Genomic DNA, 23,337 nt, shown 5'->3' with positions numbered 1-23,337 from the left:
ATTAATGTAAACCCGCATTTAATATAAGAAATTTCAGGTCCTGAAAATGATTCCATAAGAAAAATGTATTTTCTTCATATTCGATTTAATGTAATTCACTTTAGAATGAGACCCATATTCAGTGTAAAAAAATTACGAATTCTCGAATTTTTATTCTTCATTTCAATGTTTCGAAACGTAAGAAATTGTTGAAGCTTTCCATCATTCAGTACCCAAAAGTTCCAGTGTGGACATACCCAAGCAGAACTGAAGCAGACTATTTTTCATGTGGTTTGAATCTGAAGGCCGCTTGGCTCTTTCTGACTTTCTGTTATGCACTTGGCGTTGGCAACAGTTTATGTTTCAAGTCTGTCTTTGTGTGTTTCATAAAGCTGGTTTTAGTAAAAAAATAAATAAAGAGGAAGACTATAAAGAAGTGAACTTCCAAAACTGAGTACAAATATCCAGTGATGTAGTCACTACAGTTGATGAATTTGTGGCTTGCGATGGTAATATAATCACAGCAGGTATCCGTAATATTAAGGAAATCTATGATAACTGAAGCAGATTGGTGGTGGCAGTAGCAGCAGTGGTGATGGTGGTGGTGGTGTGATGATGATGATGATGACAATGACGATGATGGTGGTGATGGTTATGGTGACGATGATGATGACAATGAAGAGGATGCAGAAATAAAACCTATTCTAACATTCGATGAAGCTGTTAAAGTACTGACTTGTTCTGTATGGTTGTGAAACTTGGACTCTTATTTTGAGAGAGGAACAGAGGTTAAGGGTGTTCGAGAATAAGGTGCTTACGAAAATATTTGGAGCTACATTCACAATGAAAATTAAACATAACCGTAACATAAACACAGAAGTTTGCGCCCAGGCTACCAAATGGGATCATTCACAATGATTCACATAAGCATTGACATAAACTTTACCGTAAGACGTTAACATGAAAGTTTGCAAAGTCCAAACTTTCATGCTTACGCTTACGTGATTTGCAAACAGAACACAATCGTGGAGCACTGAAGTATACGACAGAATATGAGGAATTGGCGTCGTTGTTATGTTTCCATGGTTACCAAGTATATTTGCTGTTATGTTTATGTTCCCATCATGAATGATGGTATGACTTCTTGATTTTACCATAAAGTTTACATTCTTAAGTTAACGCTTATGTTATGTTTAATCTTCATTGTGAATGAGCCTTAAGAGGGATGAAGTTACAGGAGAATGGAGAAAGTTACACAACATAGAACTGCATGCATTGTATTCTTCATCTGACATAATTCTGCAGTGCTCGGGAGAGGTGACATGTTGTTGTTGTTGTTTTCTAGTGCCAGGCGTTTGACAATAAAGTCATTTGACCTCTTGCACTCCAATATTTTTCAAAGATATTATCATGACCAGCCACGGGAGAGGTGATATAAGTCAGTTTCCACAAACCTTTTTTGATAATTTATTGACAACTTACGGAACATCTGCTCGCTTGGAAAAAAATACATAGGTATTTCTCCCATTACAATAATTCATACCGAAAAAAATCAAATCGACATAAACCAGTGTAAGTTGTCAATAAATTATCAAAAAAGGTTTGTGGAAACTGACTTATGTCACTTTTCCCAAGCACTGCAGAATTGGGAATATTAAATCCAGATGTTTAAGATGGGCAGAGCATGTAGCACTTATGGGCGAATCCAGAAATGCATATAGAGTGCTAGTTGGGGGGCCAGAGGGAAAAAGGCCTTTGGGGAGGCTGAGACGTAGAAGGGAGGATAATATAATTAAATGGATTTGAGTAAGGTTGGATATGATGGTAGAGACTGGATTAATCTTGCTCAGGATAGGGACCTATGGCGGGCTTATGTGAGGGCAGCAATGAACCTCCGGGTTCCTTAAAAGCCATTTGTAAGTAAGTTGAGAGTACTGACATTGTCAGAAACTGTGTAACATAACTTAAAGTGGACATTGTCAAAAAATATGTAACATAATTTAAAGTGGATGAATCTGTTGTAACCAGGGTAAACCAATTGGAAAGGGACATTTTAAACAACACTTTCAGATTATTTAAAATTTGAGATATGTTATACGATGATATCTCAATTTAAACTAATGTAAACCCTCATTTAAGGTAAAAAAAATAATTATCCCTCGAAAAACGTTAAATATTGTTTTAAAATATTTTCCGTCTAAAGTTGTCAGAAAATATGTACAATAAACATTTTATCCTTCACTGATACTAGAGCATTAATAACAGTGACGAGTAGTGATAAGCACAATATGAAATGTCATATTCTAAACCATTCCTACTAGTTATATGGGAACAAGGATTTTTACGATTCATGATATCTAGAATGCAATTAACACCATACAATTTTCATATTTCATAATGTTTCAGTGAAATTTTATTATTTCTGTAAGTACCACTCAACTTGGATTTCCAGATATTATAAGAAGGCAATAGAGATAGGTTTTCCAGGAAACCATGAAAAACCAAAGCCACCCATCCAAGCAACATTCCGTGACTGTCAAATCTCCAAATTTCCTTTTAGAGTCATTGAATTCATAGTGTAAATGAATTCGAGAAGCCAAAACAAAATAATTGGTTCCTATTCTATAGTCGCGACACTGTTATTCCTGGCGTGACTCCTCCTCTTTGCTTACATCTTAGGAAGTGAAGGCTCTACAAAGTGTAGGTAGGTAGTATTGGTCGACATTTTTGTTCTTTCATTGCCGAGCTACCAGACGAGGAATCTATTTGCCACACCGTTAAACATTATCATGTCATAGCTACTATGATAATAAATCAAACGCACTGTAATTCAGCAAATAATCGAGCGGCAAATAACGTCTTCGTGTGCTTTCTGTGAACGCCAACAAAAGAGCCAAAATGGCGGGCGATTATATTAAGTATTTATCCAGCCTTAGGAAAAGCATAACGTCTTCATCAGCGAATCACAAGACGCACACGTTTAAATGTAGCTGACCTGCAACGTGATTGGCTGCCGAAAATTAGAGCGATGGGACTATACCTTTGCTCATTCTTTCGAATCCAATGGAAGTCTTTTCAGTGTTTCCATGTCTACTTATAAAGGTGTAAATTAGTTTGAGTTTGAATCTTCAATTTTGACCTCTATTAAGTACTCTCTTTTTTGCAACTTTATATGTTTTTCATCATAAAAAAACAAATTAACTGGAAGGTGTATTCTTTTGCCAGAAAATATAGAAAAGTTACTCTACTTGCATTTTACTGCAACTCTGTTGAGTCCAGCTTTTTTTTTTTTTTTTGGTCCCTTCAATGTAAAAAATTGAGTTACATAGTTCTTGTATTTAGGTAAGGATTTAATGATGCTGAAAAACTATTTAACTATGCAGATTTGTATTATTTTACTTGATACTTACTCCCGAGTCCTGAGATTATAGTATATTATTCTGTACTTCTTATAAGATTATGATATAAGATGTATGTGCAGAGACCTGAAGTATAGTATAATATACTGCAGAATTTTTCAGCATTTTTCCTCATTTCAGTCACTTTTTTTAAAATGCAGAATTATATTGAACTTAAAAATTAAACAATAAATATCTTAGGACTCAGGAGGTTACTTGTAGACAAAACTATGACTCTCTAAAGGGTTATTTTGTAAATAATGTGGTGATAAAGTTGCTCCAAATAGTTTAGAAACGAAGATATTTTATTTTATATTTTGCCAAAATGAATTTCATATTTTGGTAAAATTATCTTCATTTTGTGCCAGTCTCTAGTGATGATGCTTCCACATGCAATATAATTTTAAGCACCAAACACGTCTTAATTTCAACTTGAAAGCGTTAAACTGAATACGAACTCGTCATAAAGCATGGCTTCATATCATAAATATGACTAACAAACTTATCGGTTATATGAATTCATGGCATGCACCTTTTCTGTATGTAACAAATGCAGAGATGTACTACTGGGAACGAAGTGTGATCCAACGAACTGTGGAGGCTCAGCCAGGCTGTTGAACGTCTTCATCGCGTTTATATTCGCATGCAGCACCTGTATGGCTGCTTTGTCTTCTTCCAGTTCCTTCTCGCCTTCCCCCAGCAAGTGTTGTAACCTAGATTCAGACCTAATTTTATGAACTGATTACATGTTTTACTTCAGTACATAAATTTACAACAGTGTTATTTTGTTTAACTGCACAACATAAATTGAAACATACCCCAAGTTCCTCAGTTCTTCTTTGTTGTGTTTGATTTGTATCTGAATTTCTTTTCGATGTTCACATTTGAGACGAAGAATTTCCCGAACTGCTCTAGCCCACTGTTCTTTAAAAAATGATTTTGATTTACATGTTACTTCCAGTTTCTCTTCCAGCAATTTCTGGAAAAAATAAAAAAACATTCAGAATGTCTGAGGTACAATATGTGTTCTTACAAATCATAATTTAAAAGAACATTTTACATCTTGATTACACAACTTTTAACACTGTATCACTTTGATATTTGTATGATAAGACTTTCTTGTGTTAAATTCTAATGTACATTGTTTATATGTTTCGACCTATTTATGAGTCATCCTCAGAATTGGTCGTTGTTGGTCTTGGTGCCTCTTGTTTTGTTTCCTGTGAAGGTGTGTTCGTGTGGTATAATGTAGAGTCAAAGAGTGTGTATGTTCTGAAATTGAGTTGTGTGTTGAGAATTTCGTTGGGTTGTGTTTTTGTGTGTCTGTATATTTCATATTGTTCTAGTGTGTTTAGTTTCTGGCTTTTTGGTTGGATGTGTAGTATTTCCATGTCTATGTTGATGTCTCTGTGGGTGTGGTTAGCATTTGTGATGTGTTCTGCATATGTGGAGGTGTTTTGTAATTTTGTTATGGCTGTGATGTGTTCTTTGTAACGTGTTTGAAATGATATGCCTGTCTGTCCTATGTAGAAGTTGTTGCAGGTGTTACATTTGAGTTTGTATACGCCTGTGTGGTTGTATTAATTGTTTGTTTGTGTTGTTTGTGTGTTGAGATGTTTTTGGTCACGCACTGCCTGGTCGATCCCTGTTATGTAAACAAATGCTCTGTCGATATGCAGTAGTTTTGGTATTCTATCAAAATCTAGACGATCTCTGACAGGTAACCAATTAGAAAATATAAAAATACATATTCCACTTGTGTATATTCTGGAGTTTCAAAGCTAAATTAGATTAATCTTGGTGATGATGTTTGCCCACTATTGGGTTAGTGATAATTTTTTCAAGAATAATTATTTAATATCCCAGTTCTTTGTTCAATCTCATGAAGACTGCTTTTTGAAGCATTATCCTGTATCTCATCAAGAAACTCATCATCAGATATTAATGTTTCATGAACTGGTTTTACTTCTTAAACCTATCGTCATTTGCAATAAGCATTTTCATGTGTTCTTTATTTTATACTTACTTACTTACTTATTGGCTTTTAAGGAACCCGGAGGTTCATTGCCACCCTCACATAAGCCTGCCATTGGTCCCTATCCAGAGCAAGATTAATCCAGTCTCTACCATCATATCCCACCTCTCTCAAATCCATTTTAATATTATCTTCCCATCTACGTCTCGGCCTCCCCAAAGGTCTTTTTCCCGCCGGCCTCCCAACCAACACTCTATATGCATTTCTGGATTCGCCCATACGTGCTACATGCCCTGCCCATCTCAAACGTCTGGATTTAATGTTCCTAATTATGTCAGGTGAAGAATATAATATGTGCAGCTCTGCGTTGTGTAACTTTCTCCATTCTCCTGTAACTTCATCTATCTTAGCCCCAAATATTTTCCTAAGAACCTTATTCTCAAACACCCTTAATCTCTGTTCCTCTCTCAAAGTGAGAGTCCAAGCTTCACAACCATATAGAACGACCGATAATATAACTGTTTTATAAATTCTAACTTTCAGATTTTTTGACAGCAAACTAGATGACAAAAGCTTCTCAACCGAATAATAACAGGCATTTCCCACATTTATTCTGTTTAATTTCCTCCTGAGTATCATTTATATTTGTTACTGTTGCTCCAAGATATTTGAATTTTTCCACCTCTTCAAAGGATAAATCTCCAATTTTTATATTTCCATTTCGTACAATATTCTGGTCACGAGACATAATCATATACTTAGTCTTTTCGGGATTTACTTCCAACCCTATCGCTTTACTTGCTTCAAGTAGAATTTCCGTGTTTTCCCTAATCGTGGATTTTCTCCTAACATATTCACGTCATCCGCATAGACAAGAAGCTGATGTAACCCGTTCAATTCCAAACCCTCTGTGTTATCCTGAACTTTCCTAATGGCATATTCTAGAGCAAAGTTAAAAAGTAGAGGTGACAATGCATCTTCCTGCTTTAGCCCGCAGTGAATTGGAAAAGCATCAGATAGAAACTGGCCTATACGGACTCTGCTGTAAGTTTCACTAAGACACATTTTAATTAATCGAACTAGTTTCTTGGGAATACCAAATTCAATAAGAATATCATATAAAACTCCTCTCTTAACCGAGTCATATGCCTTTTTGAAATCTATGAATAACTGATGTACTGTACCCTTATACTCCCATTTCTTTATTTTATACTAGCATTGCGAAAAATAGATTACACTTGCCTACATAATTACATAGTCTACATTGTCTATGTGTTATTTATATGCAGAAGTAAACTATCGAACTTTACACATAGACGCACATCACTGGTTTATTCAGAGTGATTCAGGCCAGGTGAGGCATAGATTCGATAGTTGAGACCGAAGATTGTTCGGGCTTTTTTCTTGTGCTGTGGAAACCGTTCAACTCAATTGGTGCTGATGGTTTTGAGTTGTTCAATTCAATTTGACCTGCTTTTGTCTCCTGTTATGTTCGCCATTTTGTGTTACGTTCATAAGCGATATTGCGCGACATTTTCAAAATGTATATTTGTTCCTGAAAAAAAAAAAGATATAAAATTGACTTCACATTGAATAAAGTACATTCGCGATTCATTACGTAGATCTCTCTGAGCGCTTTACAATGACACCATCAAACTCGAATGTGTTGTCAACCGAATGCTGGGATAAATTGAGTGGAATGGTGTTGTATGGCCATAAAAAATATCAAATTCAGGGCGGTACCAAGAGAAGAGAGGGGGATGGTGTACATAATTTGGTTGCGCATTACCACTACAGGATTCTTTGCTCTATTATAAATATTATAGTATCAACACTGTATGTATTTAAAATTACAGTGGTTCTCACTATATCATTATTTGTAATTATCACATAGCATAATATGCAGCACCTACACTGACCTGAGTTCATAGAGATAGTCCTAAGTCAAAACAGTAACGTCTTCACTTTGTTAATTTTCTAAAATGATGTACTGTATTCTAATCATTTAAGAGGCATTTCTATTTAGCTTAATTATTGGTGAAATACAGATATCACAATCTTTTATTAGTGAAATACAGAAATCATGTTTCATCTATAAAATCGCAATAATGAAGTCCAGTGGCGGCTCGTGGATACTGAATTAAGGGGGGCTGCATACAAAAATAAACCAAGCAACTTATTTTATTTAAAGATTAGTTCCATGCGCCTTGTCTTGTAGGTTGCAAACTTTTGAATCATCTTCTTATTATAATCCGGTATGTCGTTTAACATAATCTTTGCAATGGAAAACATAGCTAATGCGGTCACTTCTCTCATCATTTTTCTAAGATAGGATTTTACTCTCTTCAAACACGAAAAACAACGTTCTGGTTCGGAAGTTGTCATTGGTATTGTGACAGCTATGCGTAGTAGTTTCACAACTTCTGAAAATGAGGCCTGCAAGTTCTCAGAGAGAAGAAACTGCAAGAGTTTGACTGCGTCACTGATATTTCTGAATTCTTGTCTCTGATACATCACAGTGAGTTCCGTTTTTAGTTTGTCTTTATCGAACATTGGAAAAAGCTTCACACATACATTTAGGTCATTTTCAGGAAATGAACTTTTGTAGCATTCAAATTTTTCTTAACACAGAAGAGAAGATAATATCAGATGGTCTATGAACAGGAATCGGGCATTAGCTTGTGTGATAATGAGGTCACACACTTTCTTGGCTGCCACAACCCTTGTCTGAATCCCTTCGACCTTACGACGCATTTTAGGGTTTTCATTTTGACAGATCTCGCTGCTCAACTGTGCACTGTTCCGTGCTTGCCTCATTTATTGTGATGTTGTTAGATGTTTCAGATTCCATTATGGTTTGAAAACATTCCAGCAAAGGCTCCTTCTTCTCATGAACAACATTTACTGTTCTTATTTTAAAACTCCATCTTGTTGCCCCAACTGATGGAATTGTCTTTGAAACACATTAATCTAATACAGACTATGTGGAGATCGAGAGAAGAAAGCAGGGATACTGAATAAATTAGCAAAAAAAATATGCGAGCTTTTGTATTTTGTTTAGCGCCTCTTTCCATTATGAGATTCAACTGATGGGCACTTAATTTCACATTTCTCCTGAAATGTTAAGATACTGAACTCAATAAACTATAAATATTGTACAGAATTAAACAGTGTTGCACTTGTTATACTCACAATATTAAAGAAAATGTATTTAAAACTGCGCACTACTGACAAACTGCTGCAAATTTTGCAGCACCTGGAAACTCTGGATTTGCGGCAAGGGGCAGCAGGGGGAGGGGTAAAACTAACGCGCAAAGCATCCGAGACGAGACTGGCAGCTCCAGGGAAGGAAGTGACTTCATCCTATAGTCCTTGTCTCTGGTTTCGCTCTGGCAGCACCAGGGGAGGAAGTGACTTGCGTGCATGTCAATGAGAGCGAAATTTTATAAAAAATTCGAGCTGCTAAATAGAGACTGTATAATAAATGTATTTCACAGCATAAAACGAGACAAGAGCCAGAAATGTCTGGGGGTGCTGCAGCTCCGCAGCCCCCCTTCGAAAGCTGCCCCTGATGACGTTTCAATTTCTATATTACACTAGTGTCCCGAGTATATAGAGGATGAAAATGAAGGGGTAAAAATTTGGAAGAAAAAAAAAAGAGAGAAGGCGTCAAATTTTTGGGTGCCTATGAGTGGCCACTGATTATATATCTCACCAACTCCTGCAACATAGCTGCTGTTTGGTCTTTCGTCAGAGAGGTCTTCAGTATGTTATCCAACTCTAGTTCCTGAGCTTTCACAGTTTCTTTCAGAAGACAGTTCTCTTTCTCCACCTTAAGAAGCCTTTCTTCCAAGTCTTCCTTCTCTCTCTCAAGCTTAACAATCTGAACAGAAAGAAAACAAATTCACTTGTATTACTACTATGCCACAATTTTTAATTTGGAGAGTATTCTGGTGGGCACAACTTAATCAAAGTGGGCAGTCCAGCTTCCTTGTGCTCCATATTATGATGCCATTAGTGGATTATCATTTAGTCAAGAAAGATATTAATAATTATAAATACTAGTACTCATTAGACGTATGGAAATACAGGAGTAGTTTTAGATATTGAGAATGAATTTAATTTTATACGAGCATGATTCTAAGGGGTGAATGTCGAATGCTTGTAGACTCTTTCTTTTCCTCTCAGTGATTTTTGGTGGGCGATAATTATTTACTATGAGAACAATTGTGAAATCTGTTGCTACATCATTTTCAATTCTACCAACTCTTTATTTGCATAGTCGTAATTGTGTGTTTGCAACAGCTATGTCAATAAGAATATTGTTTTTTTTTTTGTTGTTGTCATCATTGTTATCATCGTCATCGTCATAATTATTATCATTATCATCATTATAATTGAATACCCACCTGGAATAAGGGTATAAGGTACATTTTTTCCCTATGTACTTAGACTCTTATTTCGGGGCAGGTATTCAATTATTATTATCATTATTATTATTATTATTATTATACTGGTGTAATACAAGGATGTGGATTATCACCCATTCTCTTTATTATTTATATGAACCGAATAATTAAATATTGAATGGTAATATGTATAGCTCAACTGATGAATTGTTTATGATTATAAATTGAATTAATCTACTTGATATTAATTGCAGAAATTTGTATAGCTTAATAAAAGTATGCTACTTTGTATTGTATATATTTGTATAGTTTTGGCCGATGAATTGTATATGCTTTAAATTGAATAGTAATATATATAGCTCTACTGATAAATTGTTTGTGTTTGTAATTTGAAGTAGTTTGCATGACATGTATTATCAATTTCTGTATATCACAACTGGTTGAATTGTTTATGCCTTAAATTTAATTAAATTGTTTTGTATTATAATATAGCTCAACTTATGAATGATCGTTTGCGTTTGTAAATTTAATAATCTGATTGGCTATGTATTGTATACTTTTAGTAGAGCCATCGATGTAGCTCAGTCGACAGACTCGCTGGGCTGCTGATCCGGAGCTGCGTCCGGGCTTGGGTTGGATCCCCCTTTGGACTTTGGTTTCTTCGGAGGTTTTCCCCAGCCGTGGGACTGAAGCCGGATGGTCTATGGCGAGTCCTTGGCATCAACCCCTTTGATTTGATTACCCCCTTTGATTTGATTACCTGGTTGGGTTTTTCCGAGGTTTCCCCCACCGAAAAGGCAAATGCCGGGTAATATTTTGGCGAATCCTCGGACCTCATCTCATCTCACTACATCTCGCCAAAATGTAAAAAAATGTAAAAAAAATTGTACAAAATTGTAAAAATTGTAGAAAATTACTAAATTGTAAAACTATAAAAATTTGTAAAAATTGTAATTGTAATATTGTAAAATGTTGACATGTTCCACATCTTAAAGCTTCATTGCTCATGTAAGATCTATGGAATAAAATAAATGAATGAATGAATGAATGAATGAATGAGTGGAAGCAAACTCGCCATGGATATATACAGATTAAGACACCTTAAATTGGATTCAATTCTCTTTGCAGATGATTTGGTATGATTAGCACTTTCAGAAGACGACCTCCAAAGGTCAATATATAATTTGCAGCAAGTAGAAGCCACATACAGTATGGAAATTTCAACAGATAAAACAAAAATTATGGCATTCTCTTGGAAATACCCAATACAAAGTAAAATTTGTCTCGATAATAAAATATTAGACAGATGTAATAGTTTCCCATATTTAGGTTACAATCTTTCTATTTTTGAGGAATTGGACATATCACAGAAAATTAATAATTAAATACACAAGAGCTATGGGCATTATAAATAGTGTGATGAAACCATCCTTGGTTCAGAAACACACTAGCATACGTCTCTACAACACATTGCCACGACCGATGCTCAGCTATGGCAGCGAAGCATGGACACTGAGGAAAGCAGATAAATGCAGACTAACAGCTTGTGAAATGCGATTCATGCGAAGAACAACGGGCTATACTAAATGGGATCTGAAAAGAAATTGTGAAATTTTAAAGGAACTAAAAATCAATCAGTTTTAGATTACATTGTTCAATATCAGTCTAATTAGAAACATCATTTGGAAAGAATGAGTAATAGTAGACTCCCAAAGGCAATTTATAATTATGTACCACATGACCAAAGATCTGTGGGTTGTCCTGCTAAGAAATGGCATGAAAATTTTATGTGAGACCGTAACAGGCCTTGTGGCCTAACACTTGTCAGGCAGAAGAAGAAGATTATTATTGTTATTATTGCTCTTTTTACTATTACCTGTAATAATTATTGCTATATTATTTGTAATTGTTGTTGTTATTATTATTATTGTTATTGTTGCTGATAGTTTGTGTATAGTTTATATTTGCCAGCGCTACAAAAGTTTCTTTGTATAGAATGTCATGTATTCATCTGGATTAAAATACTGCCAACTTCTAAGTTCTAAGCTATTAAGTAGTACCATAGCACCTTGGTTAAAATAATTTACATCCTAAATAAGAATAGGAAATGGAGCAAGCAGTGAGTATGTTACATAATAGTAAAGTACCTTGAAAGAGAGGTCATCTTTGAGCCTTCTGTTTGCTTCTCGCATTGCCAGCACCTTCAACTTGTATTTCTGCTGTGCCATTTCTTTGAATCTGTTCAACTGAGAGCAATAAAAATACAATATTATACTACAGTTCTAATTAAAAACTTTTTAAAACACACACACGCACACATATACAGTGTGTAGTGAGGGAAGTGAGACGGTATGCGGCAGTATAGAATACCGGCACTGGTTTCTATGGCCGGAAAACATATCGTTAGTGAAAAATGACATATCATCACTGAAAAAATGTGATCGTAAAAATTTGTTTATACATTTCTTCACAGCATAGAGTACTATCTGTTTGCTTCGTAAATCTAAACCACAGTCTTCTGGAACCGTATTCAGTGTGTATTTAGACCATTGACCTCTATACTAAAATTAAGGAAACACCGTATGTTAAAATATCGTGCCACTAGGTTCGCGCATCGCCATGTTGGTGAGGGAATCTCTATCTCTTTCTAACACAGTTGCTGCAATGATGTTACCTCCCAAGTCCGTGTATGCATATTGAAATTATTTATATTGTGGGTTATCTTGAACTATTTCTTTCAATTTAATATGAGCTATGAATTCCCTAAACTTGTATGTAAACATCATAAATGAAATTAAGTACACAATGTGCTCTACATTACTTCAAGGTTTTTCATTAATTGGCAGATTGGTCTTTTGGGCAGTAGCAGATAAAAGAAATGTTAAATGTTATGGTTTATTTAACGATGCTCGCAACTGCTTAGGTTATATCAGCATTGCTGGTGTGCCGGAATTTTGTTCCACAGGAGTTCTTTTATATGCCAGTAAATCTATTGACATGAACCTGTCGCATTTAAGCACACTTAAATGCCATCGCCCTAGCCCTTAACCTCTGTTCCTCTCTCAAAATGAGAGTCCAAGTTTCACAACCATAAAGAATATACTAACTTTCAGATTTTTTGACAGCAGACTGGATGATAAAAGCTTCTCAACCGAATATTTATTCCGTGTTTAATTTTCTCCCGAGTATCATTTATATTTGTTACTGTTGCTCCAAGATATTTGAACTTCTCCACCTCTTCTAAAGATAAATTTCCAATTTTTATATTTCCATTTCGTACAAAATTCTCGTCACGAGACATAATCATATACTTTGTCTTTTCGGGATTTACTTCCAAACCTATCTCTTTACTTGCTTCCAGTAAAATTCCCGTGTTTTCCCTAATCGTTTGTGGATTTTCTCCTAACATATTCAAGTCATCTGCATAGACAAGCAGCTGATGTAACCTGTTCAAAAAGAGGGATTCTACTGTATTTATTGTTTATAATGCCAATAATTATTGTGATGGTACTAATTTCATATTTTTGTGAATAGTTTCTTTTTAAAATATTTATAGAGAATAATATTGGATAGTAAGGTTTATATATCCTCTCTAAATATAGAATATAATCTAAATTTAACAGAAGAAATACTGAAATCAGAAGTAAACACTGAAATACTGAAACAATTGTCTTTAAAGACAATTAATATTAGGTACCCTCCACAAAACTAGCTTCATTTATACACCGACAGATCCTTGATCTCCAGAGAACAAGGTGCCGGTGCAGGTGTTACATGCTGTCTCTTCTCACTTTATAGATCACTTGGATATGGAACAACAAGTTTTGATGGTGAAATCATTGCAATAAGTGAATGTCTCAGGAATCTTCTATGCCACATCAATAAATTTAGGAATGCAGTTATATTGTCAGACTCCAAAGCATCTATTCTATCAATTGCCTCTAAACACACACCTTCATCTCAAACAGCAGAAATAACTAAAATGCTCTCTCAATTAATATCACTCAATAAACGAATTGTATTCCAATGGATACCATCCCATTGTGGAATCCTGGGAAACGAGAATGTGGATGCTTTAGCAAAGAAGGGCAGCACTGCTGCTTACAGACCTGTTACTAAATTCACGTGAAGAGATTTATTAAATCTACATACTTAGACTTCAACAAACAAAATTTGATAACACAATCCCAAGGGAAAAAATGGAACTCTCTGCATCAAAATCCACAGTTAATTCCCGATTTACCACGAAAATCGTCTGTAGCTGCATTTAGATTGGCAACAGACCATGATTGTTTGGCTAAACACCTGCATAGAATTGGAATATATCAGTCCCCTAACTGCCCATTGTGCTACTCAAACCAAGAAATGGATTCGGAACACCTCAAAATCTGTGCTTCATTGGCTGGTCATGATAATATCTTTGAAAAATATTGGAGTGCAAGAGGTCAAATGACTTTATTGTCAAATGCCTGGCATTAGAAAACAACAACAACATATATCCTCTCTAGACTAGAATTTCGTATTATTTTTCTACAGTTACTTACTTTCTATAACATTGTCGTGTGTTATTAAGTTTAGTAAGTGGACATATCTGTTTTTACATATATTTCCAGGCAGTATTGGAAGTTTATCAAGATAATAAAATAAAAGTCAATAATAACACAAGTATGATTATTTTGTCCACTCAACTTAAAAGATTTGTCAGAAATCAAAATCCCAGTTCTTCTCTTGAGAGCCACTGCTGAACCTATGTGACAAAGAAAGCGGCAATGAAAGCTGACTTACATATTGCTCTTTCTCGACAGTTCTGAAAGCTTCTTGACGCAGATCGTCAGTGGTGTCATTGAGAGACTGTGCCAAACTGCGACATTTCTCCATATTGCGCAGAAGATTCTTCTGCAGCTGCAAGCAGTGCTTCTTCCACTCTTCAGTCAATGAGGACAGGTGGATTCGCTCCTTCCTCTTTAGCTGCAATGCACAGTCTCTCATTATTCTTATCATCTCAAGGCAAACATTGTACCATAGCAACCTTCTCAAGATATTGATACATTACCTCTTCTTTGAAGAGTTTTTGTTGTCTTTCCTTCCAATCTTCTAACTCTTCTACAATTCTGAATGCAATACGATCATCACGGGTAGGAGGCCCCAGATCTTGTTCTGATACAAAGAAAATCAATTTTAAAATATAAGATCAATTTTCGGGACTAAGTTAAATAATGAGAATTACTGCATGTATTATGGAAACGCATAGCAAACAAGCTAGGTACAGTACAATCTCTATTATCCGTGGTAATGAAGGGGGTTGACGGATTGGTTAATCGAAAAAATCGGATAATCTGTACCATAAAATATTTTCGTAAATTAAGTGAATAACATTTGAATTTTCGTCATTTTATCCGTGGTCTTGTGTTTAACACACTTGGTAGTGAGCCAGAAGTACATTAATTTAATCATCATCTTACAATGTTTGGTGACGTTCGGTTGTCAACGACATATTTTCAAGGGGTAAGAAAACTCCTTATAATGGCTGTCAGAAGAAAGATATAAATAGTAGAGGTCTCATGATGTAGATTTACATACTGTATACACTTTATCTTTTATTCAATTGCTCTCAGTTGTAACATCAGTCTCATATTGTGATGCAAGATGACCCACAGTTTCTCTTTCCCCAAACCACTTAATTATTTGCATTTTGTTCCGATACTTAGCACAACACGTTTCTTTTGACACTCATGGAATACATTTTATATAGAAGTTGTAGAGTATGGCAACTCGAACAGTACACCAGACTGTGTAAGTATAAATGTTTGTAATAACACTCTCTAGAAAAAAAAAAAAAACTATACTAATATAATGTACAATAGAATCTACTTCATATGTTTCTGTAGCAAAAAAAAAAAAAAAAAAAAAGAGCGAGAGAAAGACAGTAGGATAATCCGCCAATCGGTTAATAGGGTGACGGATAATTGGGGTTCTACTGTATCTATTGGAGTTCAATCTTGTGAACAAGATGACTGTGGGGCAGAACTGCTCCAAAATCTTAGGTTTTCCTTGTCACTATTATGCCGCCAGTGTTGAAATATCGCTACTATAATTTTTTCATGAACTCTGAATAGACACTTTCACTTTAAAAGGATTTACTACCAAAAGTTATTATGAAATAATTTATATTGCAAGTGATATAAAAATTAAACCACTTATTCTTGACACAAAAAAATAGCACTCAACGATGCGTGTTTAGGAATGTGATGCATTAAAATGAATGAGAGCATGCGATGAATAAGTATATGATGGACTGCCCCTGTTGCAGATCTGGAGGTCCCGGATTCGATTCCTGGGCTCGGCTCTCGAATTTTTCTTGAAGAAGAAAAATTCCCTGGGTGTCTGGAGTCTGGAAATTTGTATGAATGTGAGTGTAATTGTGAGTGTGCCAGGTTCATATTAATTAACCAATCATCAAAAATGTAAAATACATCAGGACTGTAGCTGGGCAGTAACCTGAACACACATTTCAGCGTCACATTGTTGACAAGGAACTTCATTTGTGAGCACAACCATAAAGTACTAATAGATGCTATAGAGTTACCAACAAAAAAAAAAGTATATGATGTGATGTGAGTGAGGTGAAAAAAGTAAGTGTACAGTATGACACGAGTGAGTGCACTGAGGTGGATAAGTGGTCTGACTGTATGAATGTACAATATGAGATGGATGAGTGAACTGAGTGTATACTATATGAGATGAGGGACAGGAATTGAGTGTATGTGATGAGTGGGTAGACTGACTGTATAAGCGTAAGGTATGATATGAGTGACCTGAGTGCATGATATGAGTAAATGAAATGACTGTACAGAATAAATGCATATTATGAGATCAGCGACAGAACTGAATGAATGAGATGACGAGTGTTCAGTACAGTATGAGATAAGTGAGTGGACTGGCTATAACATGAGTGTTCAGTACAACATGAGATATGTGAATGGACTGACTATAACATGAGTGTTCAGTACAGTATGAGATAAGTGAGTGGACTGGCTATAACATGAGTGTTCAGTACAGTATGAGATAAGTGAGCGGACTGGCTATAACATGTATGAGATAAGTGAGTGGACTGACTATAGCATGAGTGTTCAGAACAGTATGAGATAAGTGAGTGGACTGGCTATAACATGTATGAGATAAGTGAGTGGACTGACTATAACATGAGTACAGTATGAGATAAGTGAGAGGACTGACTATAACATGAGTGTTCAGTACAGTATGAGATAAGTGAGTGGACTGGCTATAACATGAGTGTTCAGTACAGTATGAGATAAGTGAGTGGACTGACTATAACATGAATGTTCAGTACAGTATGAGATACGTGAGTGGACTGACTATAACATGAGTGTTCAGTACAGTATGAGATACGTGAGTGGACTGACTATAACATGAGTGTTCAGTACAGTATGAGATAAGTGAGTGGACTAACTACAACATGAATGTTCAGTACAGTATGAGATAAGTGAGTGGACTGACTATAACATGAGTGTTCAGTACAGTATGAGATAAGTGAGTGGACTGACTACAACATGAATTTTCAGTACAGTATGAGATAAGTGAGTGGACTGACTATAACATGAGTGTTCAGTACAGTACGAGATAAGTGAGTGGACTGACTATAACATGAGTGTTCAGCACAGTATGAGATAAGTGAGTGGACTGGCTATAACATGAGTGTTCAGTACAGTATGAGATAAGTGAGTGGACTGACTATAACATGAATGTTCAGTACAGTATGAGATACGTGAGTGGACTGACTATAACATGAGTGTTCAGTACAGTACGAGATAAGTGAGTGGACTGACTATAACATGAGTGTTCAGCACAGTATGAGATAAGTGAGTGGACTGGCTATAACACGAGTGTTCAGTACAGTATGAGATAAGTGAGTGGACTGACTATAACATGAATGTTCAGTACAGTATGAGATACGTGAGTGGACTGACTATAACATGAGTGTTCAGTACAGTATGAGATAAGTGAGTGGACTGACTATAACATGAGTGTTCAGTACAGTATGAGATACGTGAGTGGACTGACTATAACATGAGTGTTCAGTACAGTATGAGATAAGTGAGTGGACTAACTACAACATGAATGTTCAGTACAGTATGAGATAAGTGAGTGGACTGACTATAACATGAGTGTTCAGTACAGTATGAGATAAGTGAGTGGACTGACTACAACATGAATTTTCAGTACAGTATGAGATAAGTGAGTGGACTGACTATAACATGAGTGTTCAGTACAGTACGAGATAAGTGAGTGGACTGACTATAACATGAGTGTTCAGCACAGTATGAGATAAGTGAGTGGACTGGCTATAACATGAGTGTTCAGTACAGTATGAGATAAGTGAGTGGACTGACTATAACATGAATGTTCAGTACAGTATGAGATACGTGAGTGGACTGACTATAACATGAGTGTTCAGTACAGTACGAGATAAGTGAGTGGACTGACTATAACATGAGTGTTCAGCACAGTATGAGATAAGTGAGTGGACTGGCTATAACACGAGTGTTCAGTACAGTATGAGATAAGTGAGTGGACTGACTATAACATGAATGTTCAGTACAGTATGAGATACGTGAGTGGACTGACTATAACATGAGTGTTCAGTACAGTATGAGATAAGTGAGTGGACTGACTATAACATGAGTGTTCAGTACAGTATGAGATAAGTGAGTGGACTGACTACAACATGAATTTTCAGTACAGTATGAGATAAGTGAGTGGACTGACTATAACATGAGTGTTCAGTACAGTATGAGATAAGTGAGTGGACTGACTACAACATGAATGTTCAGTACAGTATGAGATAAGTGAGTGGACTGACTACAACATGAGTGTTCTGTACAGTATGAGATAAGTGAGTGGACTGACTATAACATGAGTGTTCAGTACAGTACGAGATAAGTGAGTGGACTGACTATAACATGAGTGTTCAGCACAGTATGAGATAAGTGAGTGAACTGGCTATAACATGAGTGTTCAGTACAGTATGAGATAAGTGATGACTATAACATGAGTGTTCAGTACAGTATGAGATAAGTGAGTGGACTGACTATAACATGAGTACAGTATGAGATAAGTGAGTGGACTGACTACAACATGAATGTTCAGTACAGTTTGAGATAAGTGAGTGGACTGACTATAACATGAGTGTTCAGTACAGTATGAGATAAGTGAGTGGACTGACTACAACATGAATGTTCAGTACAGTATGAGATAAGTGAGTGGACTGACTATAACATGAGTGTTCAGTACAACATGAGATACGTGAGTGGACTGACTACAACATGAGTGTTCAGTACAGTATGAGATAAGTGAGCGGACTGGCTATAACATGTATGAGATAAGTGAGTGGACTGAGTATAACATGAGTACAGTATGAGATAAGTGAGTGGACTGATTATAACATGAATGTTCAGTACAATATGAGATAAGTGAGTGGACTGACTACAACATGAGTGTTCAGTACAGTATGAGATAAGTGATGGACTGACTATAACACGAGTGTTCAGTACAGTATGAGATAAGTGAGTGGACTGACTATAACATGAGTGTTCAGTACAGTATGAGATAAGTTAATTGAACTTAAAACATTTATCATATTATATACCTGAATCCTTATCTAGGACTGATCCATCTTCAATTTGCTGACTTCCACAATCTGTCAGAGCTAATGCAACAGCAATGCTGACGATTTCTTCATTTGTTGTCAAGTCTACCAAAGGAATGTTACACTGGCCTTGTTTCTGCATGTAAAGAAAATTACAGTAATGAAACTAAAGCAATCTATAGTAGAGGTCCGTTTATATACACCGTGTTCCACTTATAAGTATAATAAAAGAAATAGTTATCGTGTTCAAATGGGAAAAGCTTGGTACCATTTTAAAGAGAAGTCTTAAAGTTTTAATCCATTGTTGTTGTTGTTGTTAGATGAATCATTTCATTTGATAAATTTTATCATATCTTGCGTCTTGGGGAAGAGTTAGTCATCATGTGGATACCACAGCAGAAAGTCTTTTGTATGCTATCATTAGCAGAACAAAAATCTGTGATTCGTGCACAGTGCCTGTTTCGTTGTCAGTACAACCTTATAGTGAGGGAAGCCATTTTGACGTACGTATCAATAATGAAATGGGATAAGCAGCTCAGAGAAACAGGAAGTTTGTTATCCAAAGCAGATAAAGTTTCTGAAGAAAGACCTAACCAATTTACACATTCTTAAGTTTAAAAATAAAGTGACAATGTTTGTATGATATTTGTTAAATTTTATTATTATTTTAGGTGTTACTAGCATTATATGTTACTAATATTTATTGTATTTATCTGATGCATGTAACCTATAAGATAAAACATTGTGACAAATATAAATAGATCATTTTCTTAATTAATAACAGTGTATATTTCCAATAAATGATTTTTAGCATCACCATAGATACACTTGATTGTACTTGTCACTATCTCTGTTACTAGAGAGTTCTTGAAATTTATATTTTCCCCACCATTCATAAAATATTTTGATATGATACCTCTTGCACAAAAAGGGAGGTCTACAACTTAAACTTGATTTATATATTTCAGTATTATTTGTATTTATCCTGGGAATAATTAACAGTTTGACTCGTAGACATTTTGTTTTTCAGCATTAACTTACCATGATTGTATGAAAAGATTCGAAGAGAACGTCAGGATATAGACCTTCGGCTCCCCCCTCCTACCAATAATGCATAGTATAATGTCAATGTTGCTGTCGTCTGTGATACAACGAACTTTTTTGTTGATTTTCGACTTCGTTATTTTTTTCTTCTCGTTATTATATGCTTGTATTATCTCCGTCATGGTTATTATTATTATTATTATTATTATTATTGTTACTTTTATTTCTATCATAAACATTATTATTGATATCTGTAAAATTTATGTAGACTCTACTGGACTGTACCCGAGCACGAGCATATGCTCATTTCGGGTATCTATTCATATATACCATTTCAATTGTAGATTGTGAATAAATTTGAATTTGAATGTTAAGGACCAAGGTTTATGGGACATAAGGTAAAAAAAAAAAAAAAAACCCCAGTTTTCACTCTTTGTAACAATTGGTTTCATCAATAAATTCTTATTAGTCCAGAAGTTACAGCTATCTCTTTTATTATACTTAAAAGCGGAACACCCGGGATATATTGGGTTGGTGCATAAGTTCGTAGCTTTTTTGTTTTGTGTGTTGGTACTCCAGTTGCTATGGGTTTATTTATCGATTGTCATTTTTTATTTTTTATCTTTTTTAATAATAATATTTTTTTTATTTGAAAGATAATAATAGTACACTTTTGGTTGGCAGTCCTGGTGAAGCAAAAGCTTGTGGCTCGGAGTGGAGTATTACAGTCAATAATTAAAAAGTAATATTACAAGTTTAAGCCTACACTAAAATAATTATTTAATTGTTTAATTTGAAGTTCAATTGTTGTGTTTGAGTTTACATATTGAAATTTTCATTTTTACAGATAATGAGTGGAGCCGTGGACGGTAGAAAATGGAGTGTCAAGTGGAGAAAGTGGAACATTTCCGACATATTCTTCTTTTTGAGTTCAATAGAGGGACGAAAGTGACCAGAAACATTTTCGCCATGTATGGGGACAATGCTATTGGAGAGAGCATGGCAAGAAAATGGTTTTCTCGTTTAAAGGAGGGTCGCTTTGACATTAGTGACACTCCACGTTCAGGAAGACCTTCGGATTTTGATGACGACAGTTTAAACACATTAACCCACAATGATCCACGTCAGTGTACCCGATAACTAGCAAATGTGATGAACTGTAACCATTCCACCATAGTGCGACATTTGTATTCAATGGGTAAGGTTAAAAAATCAGGTATATGGGTACTGCATCTCTAAGCCAAAACCACAAAAATAAGCAGGTGGCCGTATGTGCATCTTTGCTTGGTCATTATCGATTGGCTCGTGAACAACATCGAACATTCCTATCCAATATCGTTACTGGTGATGAGAAATGGTGTCTTTATGCTAACATAAGGAAAAGAAAGTAATGGTTGAGCCTGAACAAAAAAGCAACTCCTTATACAAAGGCAAGCGCACATCCACAAAAGATAATGTTATGCATCTGGTGGAACTGCGAGGGTGTGCTGTACTATGAATTGCTTTCCCAAGGTGCAAGCATCACTACTGACATTTATTGCCACCAACTGAGACGTCTTGCACACGCAATCCAAGAAAAACAACCAACAAGACTGCATGTAGTGATGCTACTCCATAATAATGCCGGTCTGCACTCCAGCACAGGTAGCTCAGTTGGTAAAGCGTTGGTATGTTTAATCAAAGGCCCCGGGTTCGATACCCGGCCACAGAACAATTTTTCCCTCGAAATTATTCAAATCAACTTTACAGAGAGTTATACTTGAAAGCTTATTTGCATAATACATGTCATTGTTCATTAACTGAAAACCACAATTTAAGTCACACAGAGTTAGTGTGCACTCAATGTTGGTTGCTTGATGGTTTTCAGCCCACTTTAAGGTCTGTGGATATAGAGGGAAAAATTGGATTGGTGTCTGGTAGAGTTCCCAGGTAGCTCAGTTGGTAGAGCATTGGTATGTTTAACCAAAGGCCCCAGGGTCAATACCCGGCCCCAGAACAATTTTTCCCTCGAAATTATTCAAATCAACTTTACAGGGAGTTATGCTTGAAAGCATGATTTGCATCTTAAAGTTGTTTATAAACCCCTCATTTCTCATGAAAAACAAGACCTGAAAAGACTACAGAGGACTTTAGTGGACTTTATGTTGTCAGCAAACAGCTGGATACATTAAGAAGATTGACTGACTGATAGATTGATTGATTGACTGATTGGTTGATTGATTGATAAGTTGTTTATAAGCATTTTCCCTGCTAAACAGACTTTATGAACTGAAGTTAATACCGTAGAAATGGCAACCAATTTCGTGTGTGAGGCATATAACAGGAAATGCCACTGAGCTTCTAGTGTGACGAAAGTGTCTGGAGAACCATGTGTAATGAAATACGGATTATAATATTCTAGCCAATTCATCTGAACTTAAATATATTTTTATTTTACTAAAGAAAGACCTAATAATATGAACATTCTATCTGCCACAGCAGACTGCCTAAATGACAAAAAATACTATACAAATGAAATATCTTGATACAATAATATAAGAGTAACAAAGGTTCAATTTGCTAATACATGATATTATGAGAGAAATTATAACAGGACAAAATAACTCAAAGCAAGAAGGGCTATACCAATAATAACAGAACAAAAGGACACCATGTAAAGATTTTCCAAAATCTAGAAATACTGACTTGAGTAGCCTACATTATTTTTCTGACGATATTTTGTATTAAAAAGTCAAGATATACAGAGTGTTTAAAAAATACGGGGCATAATTTCAGGTATGTATTTCCCACATGTAGACAATCAAAATAGTTCATTACAACATGTGTCCGGAAATGCTTCATTTCCGAGTTATGGCCTTCACAACA

General features: G+C 35.5%; 1 protein-coding gene across 4 annotated transcripts in view; it reads right to left on the bottom strand.

Annotated features, from left to right (window-relative positions):
- Window positions 1-23,337, bottom strand: part of LOC138710368 (centrosomal protein of 120 kDa-like) — a 66,850-nt gene that overhangs the window by 7,818 nt on the left and 35,695 nt on the right. For 3 of the 4 annotated variants that reach the window (XM_069841237.1, XM_069841240.1, XM_069841239.1), the window contains exons 8-14: window positions 19,429-19,564; window positions 14,815-14,918; window positions 14,547-14,729; window positions 11,909-12,007; window positions 9,068-9,235; window positions 4,196-4,356; window positions 3,910-4,102 (exon numbers count right to left, since the gene is read on the bottom strand). In XM_069841237.1, coding sequence (XP_069697338.1) covers window positions 3,910-4,102; window positions 4,196-4,356; window positions 9,068-9,235; window positions 11,909-12,007; window positions 14,547-14,729; window positions 14,815-14,918; window positions 19,429-19,564 — 1,044 coding nt within the window. The remainder of the gene's footprint in view (window positions 1-3,909; window positions 4,103-4,195; window positions 4,357-9,067; window positions 9,236-11,908; window positions 12,008-14,546; window positions 14,730-14,814; window positions 14,919-19,428; window positions 19,565-23,337) is intronic. The other variant, XM_069841238.1, reaches the window with a different exon arrangement.

This window comes from Periplaneta americana, chromosome 12 (assembly GCF_040183065.1).
Source record: "Periplaneta americana isolate PAMFEO1 chromosome 12, P.americana_PAMFEO1_priV1, whole genome shotgun sequence".
Classification (NCBI taxonomy): Eukaryota; Metazoa; Arthropoda; class Insecta; order Blattodea; family Blattidae; genus Periplaneta; species Periplaneta americana.
The sequence above is the reverse complement of the archived record's forward strand: the minus strand, read 5'-3'. Positions and strand labels throughout refer to the sequence as shown.